At 37.6% G+C, this 12,486-nt stretch overlaps 1 protein-coding gene across 1 annotated transcript in view; it reads right to left on the reverse strand.

The window, feature by feature from the left end:
• nudcd1 (NudC domain containing 1) overlaps positions 1–12,486 on the reverse strand; it is a 34,975-nt gene that overhangs the window by 14,070 nt on the left and 8,419 nt on the right. The window contains 3 exon segments of the mRNA XM_034891615.1: positions 1,774–1,899; positions 3,090–3,234; positions 7,809–8,016. Coding sequence (XP_034747506.1) covers positions 1,774–1,899; positions 3,090–3,234; positions 7,809–8,016 — 479 coding nt within the window.

Below are 12,486 nucleotides of genomic sequence, written 5' to 3' on the forward strand. Positions count from 1 at the left end.
GGTCCTTGTAAATTATGGAGTGTGGTCTATCTGTAAAGTGTCTTGAGATAACTCTTGTTATGAATTGATACTATAAAATTGAATTGAATTGAATTGAATTGAAAATTGAATTGTTATCAGAATAACTTTTTATGGTCAAGTGTAAACACCTCACAGTAGTAGTTATGTGCTTTTTAACTAAGCTAGCTAGAATGAAATGTCTCAACTATTGGATAGATTGACAGGAAATTTAGTACAGGCACTTATGTTCCCCTCAGAATAAATAATAAAAATCTCTTAGCTTTTCATCTAGTGCCAGCACCAAATTCAAATTTTATGACCCAAATGTGAATTTGTCAATTTCCCCATTGGGAAAAAAATAAGTCCCCTATGATCTTAAATACTTGTAAATATTCCTATCAGCCTCAACTTTGATCTTGGTGCGAATTAGTAAATGCTATCCCACTAACCCGCTACAATGGTGATAACCATTATATCTGCTAAAATCACCCTTTTACTATTGTCACTGTGTAAGTACATATTCAAATTGCTGCTAACATGGCTGTAGACTCTTGTTGCAACAAGACATCATGACTTTGCGTAAATATACACGGCAACTTTCTTAAGCCAAGTGGTGTGTTATCTATACACATTTTGACCTATCCGCGTGTATGTCAACGCTGTACATAGCGGGCATAAATATATACGCCCCTTGCCGTGTTATTGCGAGAACAACACAAGAAGCTCATATTGTTGCAAGAAGAAAGCTACAGTTAAGTTTAAGAAAAGAAGAACCGGTTAGGATTAGGGAAAGAAGAACGGGGTTCTCTTAAGTAACAGAAAAAAGCAACGGTTGAGTTTAGGAAATGTGAAAGGTTGGGACACAATCCCCGGTGTCCTGGGTGTCGGATTTTCACCCTTCCATACTACTTGCTATAGCGTACATTCACATGTAAATCACAATGTAACGTAAGTCAATAGAGCCCAAAGGGCGTTGACATACACATGAAAAAGTAAGTAGGTGACTTGATAACACGCCAATAATGGCATACGAATTGGCGTGTCATACATATGCCATTTCATGAGATCAGTCTGCTTGTTGACAACATAAACTGTAATGCCATAATAATTATTGTTTGTTGAAGTATATGCTGGAGATAGACTGTAAACATTATTTTAAATGTCAGCAATGTAGTTTTATAAATCCGCTGTGACCTTTTACTTCAGAGGCTAATGCTTACTGCAGCTAAAATGGACAGCACAAGAGAGTCTTTGATCAGAGTACAGCAGGAAAATATCCGTTTTAAAAGCCTGACATTGAGTAAGCACCTCCTTTGATGCAGAGCATTGGTACCATCTGATAACACGTCAACATGTCCACACCTTTCTTAGAAAAAAAGCAAACTGACCTGTTTTTACCTGACAAACACATTCCCAGGATCAGCATTTATAAAAATAGATGCCAGCTACAATGGTTCAGCTTCTTAATATTCAAGTCACGAGGGTAGACGAGGGAAATGGACTGGGTGTGTCTGTTTCTTCTTTACTGGGCCTTTGTGGAGCTCTCTGATCAAGTGGCTTGTTAAAGTGCAAGGCCGGCGCTGGCTTGCTCACTGGGGGCAGTGCTGAATAAAAACATGCTCTTATGAAGGCAGGTTGCAAGCCGTGTACTTGAGGGGAATGCAGGAAGGAGGGAGGTGACAGACACGACTGAAAATGTTAAATCCTACAACTCAGATTTGAAGGATTGAGCCATCAACGTGTTTACTAGTGAAGGATATACGTGTTACTCACCACCTGAGTGGGCTTGAGTGATTCTCCATCAAAGTGTGTAAGGCTGGAGCTGTCTTCTGGGAACCCATCGCAGTCCTCCAACTCCTGAGAGTTACACGGGGGCTTGTCCCTGTCAGGGTTTCCATTCTGGAGTAAAAAAGGAAGAACAGGAAAACATAACCGAGGCCATGGTTACACTCAATTTGCATTTATTAACATGTAAAAGGCTTGATTTGCACGGAGGACCTCAAGTGGACCCACATGATACTAATGAAGTATAAGGGTGAGATAGGATATGACTAAAAAATGCCGTTGAAAGAGAGACTGAGGGTAACTCAAGTGTGATGATGTGTATAAGATGTCGGACAGAGGAGGGCGAGGAGCAGCTGAAGAGAGAAAGGACAGATGAGAGGCCTTGGAGGAGGTAGGGCAGCTAAAAGCTAGAAGAGTGAACTTAAATAAGAAATGTCTGTGAGGTCATGAGGAACTCTCCTAAGAAAACAAGAAAAAGTGAAAGCTTGGCCTCATGAAAGTTTAATGTTTAGGTAATGTTTCCAAACACGTACTGCTGACTGATTTAACACTGCAACCAGACATTTATCAATATAATATATTTCGCTTTACTATTTACAGGGTGTTTCAAATCCCCAAAACAGTGCGGTTTTATGGTAATAATGGGATTACAGGATTGTGGTTTTAATAATTTGTAATTAGATGACTGGATAAGCTACAAAGACATTTTCATCTTGTTATTATCAACCATAGTGAGTTTCTACAAAATACTATATCACAAAATATACTGATGTTAAGAAATAAAGTAAAACATGTATCTTAGCCTTCGCAGATTTGTTTTTAACCAAATCTGGTAATGCTTTATAATATGGGTGCCAAATGTCCAAATAATTTAGTAATTTTCCGGGGGGAAAAAGAATAATAAAATTGAATTATAGGAAAAATTGACAGTAAATGGAGTATTTCACCAGGCAGTCAGCTTGAGATGTAAAAATGTGTTTCAAATATACAAAATCAAACATCACCAGAATGCCATATACATTTGTGAGCCAATTCTTGCTCCCCAGAGGATGAAGTTTACTTTTTTCTTCAGCACAATGCTCAAGACAAAAGGTCAACTTTGTAAACAAAATCTCTGATGTTATAATTGGTAAATTAGCATTTAATTTGTGGGCAGCTTTTACACTCAAACATTTACACAAATGTTGGGTATCTTCCTGCAAGGGAGGCAGCTTTGGCAGGGTATTTGTTTTAGTGATGCCACCTATGAAAGATATTGTCCGTAAAACTTAGTATTTTAGTTATCAACATGAGCTTCAGCCTACCAAGTCCTCAGATGTGAGAAATGTCAGTCTCTCGTGGATAAGGGCAGCTTGCTCGTCGCTCATAACGTTCTCCCCTCTCTTGTCACCTATTACCAGCTCCGACCACATCGGCCCCTCAGTGCGCTTCTGCAGGGTCACCTCCAGGCTGACATAGAAACAAATAGAAACATATTCCTTCCCATTCAAAGTGCTGATCATCAATGAGTCATATAAATGCAAATGATAAGGCTTGAGTGTGGAGACAAGCTGTGTCAGAAAGCTCACAAACTGATTTTCTGTTTGTCACAAGCTGCCAAAAGGTTCAGAAATTGTCTGACAGCGTGATTTTTATGAACTACAGAGCAAACGTGTTACTGTTATTCTGTTATTACCGTGTTATTCTTAAATAAGAATGATGCAAACAACTAGTAAACATCCAATCAGAAGCAGTCTGGTAGGCTACAATGCAGTTTTGATGAGAAAGGTCAGAGATGAGCTTGAGGAGTTATTCAGGGTGACAGGACTGTGGCTGATCTGGTTTTGACAGAATGTTTCAAATTATATTCCTCAGTAGCATGTGTTTGTTGCAGCAGAAAAAAACAAAGTAAGAACCAAAAAACATTTTAGTAACATTAGTAGCAGCAATTATTTTCTGTCCACTATACAATACTGTACTATACGTTTTTGTACTGACATTCAGATCAAAGTAAGTAAAATATTATCTGCCAACATCTTGCCTCCAATAGTCAAAGAAGTTCTTCAAGTTTTGTATGTTGCCAAATTATGTAAATAAAATAAATGCAACCACCAATCACTGTTTCAACATGGCTAATTTAGACAGTAACATTAATTACTGAAATTAAAGGCCTACACAAACATTTCAGAACATATGCTACTCATAGGTTGAAGAGTCTTTCTACTCATAAAACCTATACACTTGAATCTTTTTTAACAGGTGGGAGCACAATGAATTCAACACAAAGACATGTGAGTCTATTCATTAACTCATTTAAATGATGGCATCTTTATGAATTCAAGCCAAAATACAAATAATTTAAAACAAAATCAGAATAACATTTTTCTTCCTTTTTATAAATCTGGTCACATATGTACATTTTGCAAGAGCAATTTAACTCAGATTCCGTGTCAGTTCTCAAGGTTGAGAGTATATTTAGTCACAGTGCACCAATTGCAGTTTTCCCATTAAGCAAAGAGAGAATAATGAACAACTGGATGTTGGTGCTTCCTGTTTTGTGGTTCTGAATGTATCATCTACTCTCCACTGCATTATGGCACACTGAATAGGGCTGAATGGTGAAAAGGTACAATGTACCGTTTTAAGTGCATCACAGTACGGCAAAGTACCACATCTGCAAACTATTAAAAGCATGTTTGATGGTGACAAAAATAGAAATAGAAACAACATAATTCATTACCAAGTCTATGCATGTAAAATGTATTGCTTAGCCGAATTCTGATTTTGAAATAATGTTACTGTAAAAATTGTGTACCCTTTCCTTTATGGCTTACACACTCCCCCCCCCGCCCCCCCCCCTATGCTTAGGTTTTGTTTTTTCCGCCTCTTCTTTTATCTCACCAGTTCTGGTTTTAATCTTCCTGTAAAGCAACTTCTGTTTCAAAACGTTCTATAAAAATTAAGTTTATTTCTGCGTGTTATGTAAACCAATAATTACCACAATCTCTCCTGGACATAGAGGTCCAGAAAAGCTTGTGCCAATGCATGCCTTGTGAATGGATTGGCAGGCTAATGTAGCTAAATATGTATTCAAATGAAAGCTTTTTGTCGCATCAGTCGGATTTTAAAGAGGCAGTAATACACATCTCACAAAAAAATGGTTCAGGGGCATGACAGTGAGCATTGGAACTAGTTAAGTAATTCAAACAAATCCCTTATTAAATGTTATTAGGTTTGGCTTTCAACATTTTTAGGTAATAAGTTACAAGGCTAAAACACAGCTTTTAGAAGCATTATATTAAAAGTCTATATGAGATATTAAAATATCAGGCATTGCCTACTAAATCTTATTTGTCATAATTCATTCTGTACTAGAGCAACTAGACAAAAGCCAATAGTTACATTTTTGCCATTATGGAATTATAGTTAGTTAGCATAAGCTAATGTTTGTCATTTTGTCATTAACAGCTAAAATTGAGAAGTATGCTACCTTAATGATTTTCTACATTACTCTTTGCAAATAGAAAAGAAGGGTGAGGAGCGATGAAAGGTTCCAAAAAAGAGATTTGTTGGAACTGGTAATCAGATCCAAAGGGGAATCGGCTATCAGAAACCTATCCAAGTCTTTGTTTTTCATGACATACAGTACAAAATTCAAATAAAGTTATAATAATACTAGAAGTATACTGTGAAATGTATGACTTAACACCTCAGAATTGTGTTTACTTTGGGTTTTGAGTTCTACTAACAGAAAAGATATCTTTTTTTAGGCATAGAATAGTCAGCCTACTATTTAACATGACAAGTTGCAGCCTCAATCGAAGAATGGGAACATGGGCCTTCAGGAGAAAATATCATTAATATTCTATTGTGCTGTTGGATGTTATGAAGCAGGTTTATATTTGGGAAACAATGACAAGATATGAAAGACACACAGCACACAAGGACAGCTTCATAATTCAATTCCAGACAGAGGAAAGCAGGACGGTGCTCAGCTGTCTGTCTATAAAACACATAACGCATTGGTATGGAAAAACATGCCCAATTCACAATTGGAGTGTTTTTTTCCTAGATGTTTACAATGTAAAAGGACATCCAGATACAGACCACCCACACACCCACCCACACACACAGCAAGGACTTGTATTGAAGACACAGCAAGCATATGGAGCTAGCTTTGTTTCTTTAATACACGCGAGAAAATAAATGATCTGAGCGGGAAAAAAATGTTTGAGAGAAAAAGTTATCACACTGATAGCAAAAAATAATATTTGATACTAAAAAAGTTTAAATATAAATTTGATTTAATTATTTCTGAGAAAATAAAAATCTCTCTCAAATATTTATTAAACTCTCAAATGTATATTTTTTGCTATCAATGTGAAAAGATTTTCTCTCAAAATGTTTTCCTTCTCGCTCTCAAAACCTAAGTCTTTGCTCTCGATGCAATTTCTTGCTCTCGTCTCAGGATTTTTCTCTTGCTGTGAAAATAAAGTCATGGGCAGGGCCACGTTCCTATTGAATTAGTTGATGTATTTCAAAAGGTTGAGGAAAAGTTCACTGTTCCACAACTAGGACAACATGTTCACCTGAAGCTGGTGCTCAATAGTCGTCGCTCTGAGCTCCAGTTTAGCAAAAAAATGCAATGACTGGAGCACAAAACCCTTGGCGACTTGGACAAAGAAAAGGGAGCCACCACTCCATCTGGCACTTTTCTCAACCTGTATGGGACATCAAAGAAGGGTTCCAACCATAACACTCCAACAATCTCAGGGAATAACTCATCCACCAGTGGCACTTTGCCACTGCAGAGCTTTTCAAAGAGCTTAGTGAACACTGCCATGGAGGTGGGAATTGGCTAAAGCTTGTTCACTGCGTGTCCGAAATTTGACCCTGCCACTTTTGCAGCGACAGCGATGTTTTCACTTTGTGAGTCTGTCGCATCTATCATTGCAAGTCTCTACTTTCTCTCTACACAAGGCAAGTAAGCGTTTGGAAGTTTCCTAGCAATTTCAAGTAGTTCTCCTCTCCTGTTAAAAACTGCCTCAGGGGGGCCCTGACTTCCCTTCCTGAGTGGTCTGACACATTCACCTGACAGCTCAACCTAGAGCCTGGTTACAGGATTTGTCCCAATCTCCCTATTCAGGGCGAGGTGACTCTTTTCCAGTGGTGTTGATTGAATGTATAACACTTCTTGAAACTAGTTCATTAACATTTTGGCTTGAGAGACCGTACAAGAACACTGTGACCAGGGTCACAAGGACAGACAAGGTAATTACAGATGGGTTCTGTTGCTCTGTGTCAAGTGAAATCCTAGCCACAATCCTTATGATTCAGTTTTATAAAAAAAAAAAAAAAAAGACTAAAAACAGATGAAGACTTTTCACATTTACTTTCTGGGCAATAAAGACAACTACCCAACTACTAGATTCATTGCATACTTGATACATTTTAGAGACCCACATTTCTTGACTGTATACCAGGCCTTTTCTCATTAGTATTCTCTAATATCGCTAATATCAAAATACGTGAAATAAGTGTCTGTACAACTACAGAAAAAAAATGTCCTGTAACAGGTTAGAAAACTACTTCCTTGAATGACTTTAGAGCAAATAAATATATACAATAGATTATGATGGTTAGTGAAACGTACTGTATCTGACTAAAGATCCAAGCTCAGAACCCGTACCAGGTCTCTTAAATCTCTAGAACGGTGCATGCAAACTGTACATAGTCAAAAAATCATGCATTAATAGAGTTGTAAAACAATTCTCTGTTCTGAGATTAATGGGGTGCATTACTATATTCAGTATGTAAGAGCTATCATTTTGATATGAGGTTGTGAAAGAAAGTAAACAAAGGCGAATAAACAAGACCAGAGATGGAAACTGTTCCTTGGAGTTGATGGTTTGTGGCTCCCTTTTCAGCACATTCAGAAGCAATATTGTTGTAATGTACCATGAGGTATCCTGTTTGTCACTGCTGTTTTTGCTCCCTTAAACATTGAAATCAAACAGAAACTAAGAAACATCAACTTTGCACACCTTTTGTCATTTTTGATGATCCAGGCGCTGGCCTCCGGGTCTACAGACGCATACAACTGGCCCTCCAGTAAAGGAGGGAAACCCTGAACTCCAAGCCTGATGTTGTCTGCCGTCAGCCTGAACTGCACCTCCTCTTTGGTGACACCCTCAGGCATGCGCACGCACATGGTGATGTCCTCCGCTGTCTGCTGCCAGAAGTAAATCGGATCTGAGTTCAAATAGGAGAGAAATGTATGGTGCTAAAGTTAATGACAGTCCTGTGCCAGATGGTACAGTCATGCATAAAACATCTAATACAATGCAAGAGTTGAAGGAAATGACACTGCCGATGGATGACTATTAAAATAAATGAATTATCATCCTGCAAGGGGAACTATGAGGACCGAGCTCACAGTGAAGCTATTAGGCCAATTCTCTAGCACAATTTCCTATTTTGACCTGCACTCTTGTGCAAAATTATCCTGGCAGACCTAAACCTTTGCAGATTTTGTTGTGTTTCTGTACTTTAATTGCAATTATTATTTAATTGTATTATTCTCAGATTAAGGTTTACAATTGAAAGTTTGTTGAACCTCTAGTAAAAGGAATTATATTAAATCATTACAGATATAATTGACAATCTTAGGTCTCAATTTTATAATTATGAGAGGATTTTTACAGGGTAAAATGGGTAAAAACAACCCCTTGAAGCTGTGTTCAGACAGAAAGCAAAGTAAATTCTACCTCACATCATTCACATGCATTTGACAGCTGGAACATTTCTGGTGTTAATGCCCCCCAAACAGCAATTTACCATCTGAACAAATGTTAGCTGTAAGCCCACTAGTAAAGGAAACAGCTACTGTGTCCACTCACCAGAGACCCTGGTTGTCTTATTTCCCCTCCAGTCTCTCTACTTTATTATTGTCTTTCTTTTATTTATTAATCAGATTTCCATTGCCTTGACCGCCTCTAAAATTCAAATTGTCTAAAAAACAGATTCACTGTTGCTATTTTGATTAAAATATTTCTAAACCCTTCAAACCAGTAAGAAGAGCACAGACAAAAACACAAATCTATCCAGTGAAATAACCAAGACCCTATCACTCATAGTAAAACAATCATTGAGGACATTGAGGTTTTCAGGGCCTTCAAAAGCTAAATATTTTCAATATGCAAACCAGTAACACCGCATTGCTATAATTTGTTACATTTGCCAAGGCTATTATATTATATATTATCTGCTGTTAACAGATATCAATTAACTTTGGATGCAATGTTAGGCCATCATCCAAAGACCTTGTTAGCTGTTGTTGGTGTGGATCCAAGCCAGGTACTGACTCATGATTTTGCTTAAAATAATTTCTCAATGTTGGTATGGTAAATAAGGATTTTTCTCATGAGCTGCTGCTCTTACTTGAATTATAAAAAAAACTGGCACATACATTCATAGTGAGAGACCAAGATCACAGAATTTGTGATGCATATTCTTTTATGCCTTATGTGATGATAGTTGTTATTCTAAATATCATAGTAATTTGCTGTATGTGCAAGTAACTTTAGACTGTAGGGAAAAAGGAAGACAGCTGGACATGTGTGTGAGAGACAGAGGTGCCACTACTATTTCAAGTTTATCCGTTTACCTCTGACCTCAGGCTACAGTAAGATAGCTGAGATGGACGCAAATGGCTGTGTTTGCAACAGGCTGTCAGCTAGATTGTTTCTACCATGTTAGGACAAAGTTGTTATGTTCAAGTGATGTCATGCATTTCTAGTTCTTTTGTATTCCGTGTGTACCCAACCATATATAAGACCTTTGTATCTTGCTGATCAGACAGACAGACAGGCAGAGAGAGAGCGAGCTAATGGCTACATAGCAGCACTCCCTCTCACAGTATACTGATTAAACTGCCCTTAAAAGAACATCATGAGTCCGTCTTAGCTGTTGTCTGATCCTGCCGCTCATCATCAACACAAGTTCTTTAGTTCATACATCACGATTGAGAAGGTATGCTCTTTCTAAGTGCTTCCTAGTTGTAAAATTAACAGCTAAAGTAATATCCACAGTGTAATTAAATATAAATATTAGTTTTAAAAACACCGCACTGAATGAATTTGGGCTTTGGCACCCAACTACTTCCTTTATTGACCCTTTTTTTTTTTAACATGACAGCTTATTTCCACTTCTCTTTAACAAGGAACTAATCTGTTCTCACCATTGCCCACATTTTTAAGAAGCCAATTTTCTGCCTCTGACTTCGCACCTCCCCTGGCATGTTAGAATTCTATGATCCACAATGAAATCCTTTTGACTGTGTGGTAATAAATCAACAAAAAACATTCCCAGGGAGAGAGTTGCCTTCTATATCTTGTACTGGCAGTGTGAGAACAGTTGGATACACAGAATGAAGTGGAAGTCTTGTTGGAAAATGTATGCGCAGCAGGCCTTGTGTCTTTCTTTAACAGTTCACAGATGCTTAATAAAATGACTTTTGCTACCAGGTACATAGTCCCAAAAGTAGCTAACAGTCCCCTCACAGCTCTGACCGACAACAATTTTGCAGCCTTGTGTTGAATCACATTTTCATAAACGGAAGTTGTTTCTAAAATACAGTCCCCTTGAATCCTTTCACCAACAAAGATCTTTTCATTCGTTGCAGATCAGAAGGGAGATTCATAAATTATTTTCTTTCAGGCTACAGTTTTTTTTACTTTTGTCTGAGTTCTTCTCTAAGGTCTCAGGTTTAAGGTTTCATCTTTTCTGTAATGTAGCTGTGAGGCATATACAATGAGAGAAAAATACAGTGACCTAATCACAGAACAGTCCACCTCATTTCACTAGCCGGGAAACAGAATAATCCAAACGTAATTCAGAAATATTACTTAGTATTCTCTAAAGTTCAGATAATACTAATCACCCAGGTCCATATATGTTGTAATTTTTTTCATCCCTAAACTGCAACAAAGGATGTACAAGAGAGGCCGATAATGTTGATCTCCTTCATATTTATCTAAGTTAGTACACATAGCTGTGTGCATTCAAATTAAATGGTAGATAGTAAATGTATTTATTTTTAAAAAGGAATGACTAGGACAGCACTCCAATTAGATTCTGTATTGCCATATGGACTTTGTAGGCAAGTCACTCTTCTTCAGCATGTATTCTGGCAATTTCACAATCAATATAGGCAGGTGGGGTTAATTATAGGCGAGTGCGGCCAGCACAACAATTAGATCCAAATAGATGGAACCACAACATTAACTTCATAAGAAACAGGAAAGGAAAGCTCATTCATCCTGTCGTGAATCAGCAGGTATCAGGAAGTGTATCCAAGACACCTCCCTTTGGACAAGGACTGTCCCTATTACCACCTTTCCGGCGCATCGCCACTGTCTCAATGACCATGTGCTGTAGTTTTCTAATTGGAGTGCTGTCCTAGTCTTTTTTATGAACTACAAAGGATGATTATTTTAATTTTTTGTTTTATCTTAATAATCTTTAAAAAGGAGGCACTTTAGTGAAAAAAATAGATGACACAGGTTTTTTTCTTATAGACACAGCATGCTGAACCTGCAATGTCATAAGTATGTTCTTACAGTATATTCTGAAAGAGATAAAATATAGTCCATTGTGAATAAAACAAAATGATGAAAGAACAGATTGCTTCGATCCAGGCAGGCGTTATAATTTTGATTAAAAAACCAACAGAACTATGGAGGCTATTTAGATATGAAAGAAAGTAAACATCACTGATTCACACATAGACAACTCTGTGTCAGTTTCTCATAAACAAAACTCCTATAGAGAAAGCTCTGTGCCAGAACTGTCATCTTCGACACTCACTCTATGATTACTGGCGAAGCCTAATCACTGAAATTTGTCCAATTATGATGCTCTAAACCAACAGACCTGCTCTATATCTGGCAGGGATGTGTAGAACTGAGACATGTTCATTATCACCTTTTGTTGTCACCTGAATCAACAAAAGAAACCAATGAGAAGGAGAGATGGGAGCTGCCAAATTATTTAATTTCCAAATATTCTCTTAGCCTTTCTAGTGTTCATCATTTAAACATTCTTTTGGGTATACTGCCTTACAGACACAATGCGAAACCAACACAAGACTACACTACTTACGTAAATGACCCATGTTCAGTCTTGGGAACTTTTGGCATGTATACATTATATATTTATAAGTTAAGTGTTTCTTGTTTCCCTGAGAAGTTCATATTTCAGAAAAATTTCCAACCATGGATCTATACAGTATATGTACACTATCCATTAACACTTATCTAGGTCTTATCTTCTAGGTCTTATCTATCAGTGCACCATTAAGTCACCTCCATCTCTGCTCCCCATTTGCATCTCCTCTCTCATTACTCTTTGAAGGCACCTCCTCTCTTGACATCTAATCCACTTCTCCCATTTGGGAAGGAGAAAGGCAGAGCGCTGATAAAAGGATTGGTTAAAAAAGCTGCCATTATTCTGCTTCTGCACCATCAACAGGGACACACTTTGCCCTGTCTCGGTCACTTGAGGTCTCTTTCATATCTTTTAAAAAAGAGGGTGGCTGTTTGTCTGCTCGTTTAGAGGTTGTGAGCATAAACAAAGTGTTGAAACAGGAAAAGATATTAACAAAACAAACAAAAAAAACTGTTGGATATGAACTTTTGGTTCAGTCCAGACACAGGATGATTT

The sequence above is a fragment of the Etheostoma cragini genome, chromosome 14 (genome assembly GCF_013103735.1).
Source record: "Etheostoma cragini isolate CJK2018 chromosome 14, CSU_Ecrag_1.0, whole genome shotgun sequence".
NCBI lineage: Eukaryota > Metazoa > Chordata > Actinopteri > Perciformes > Percidae > Etheostoma > Etheostoma cragini.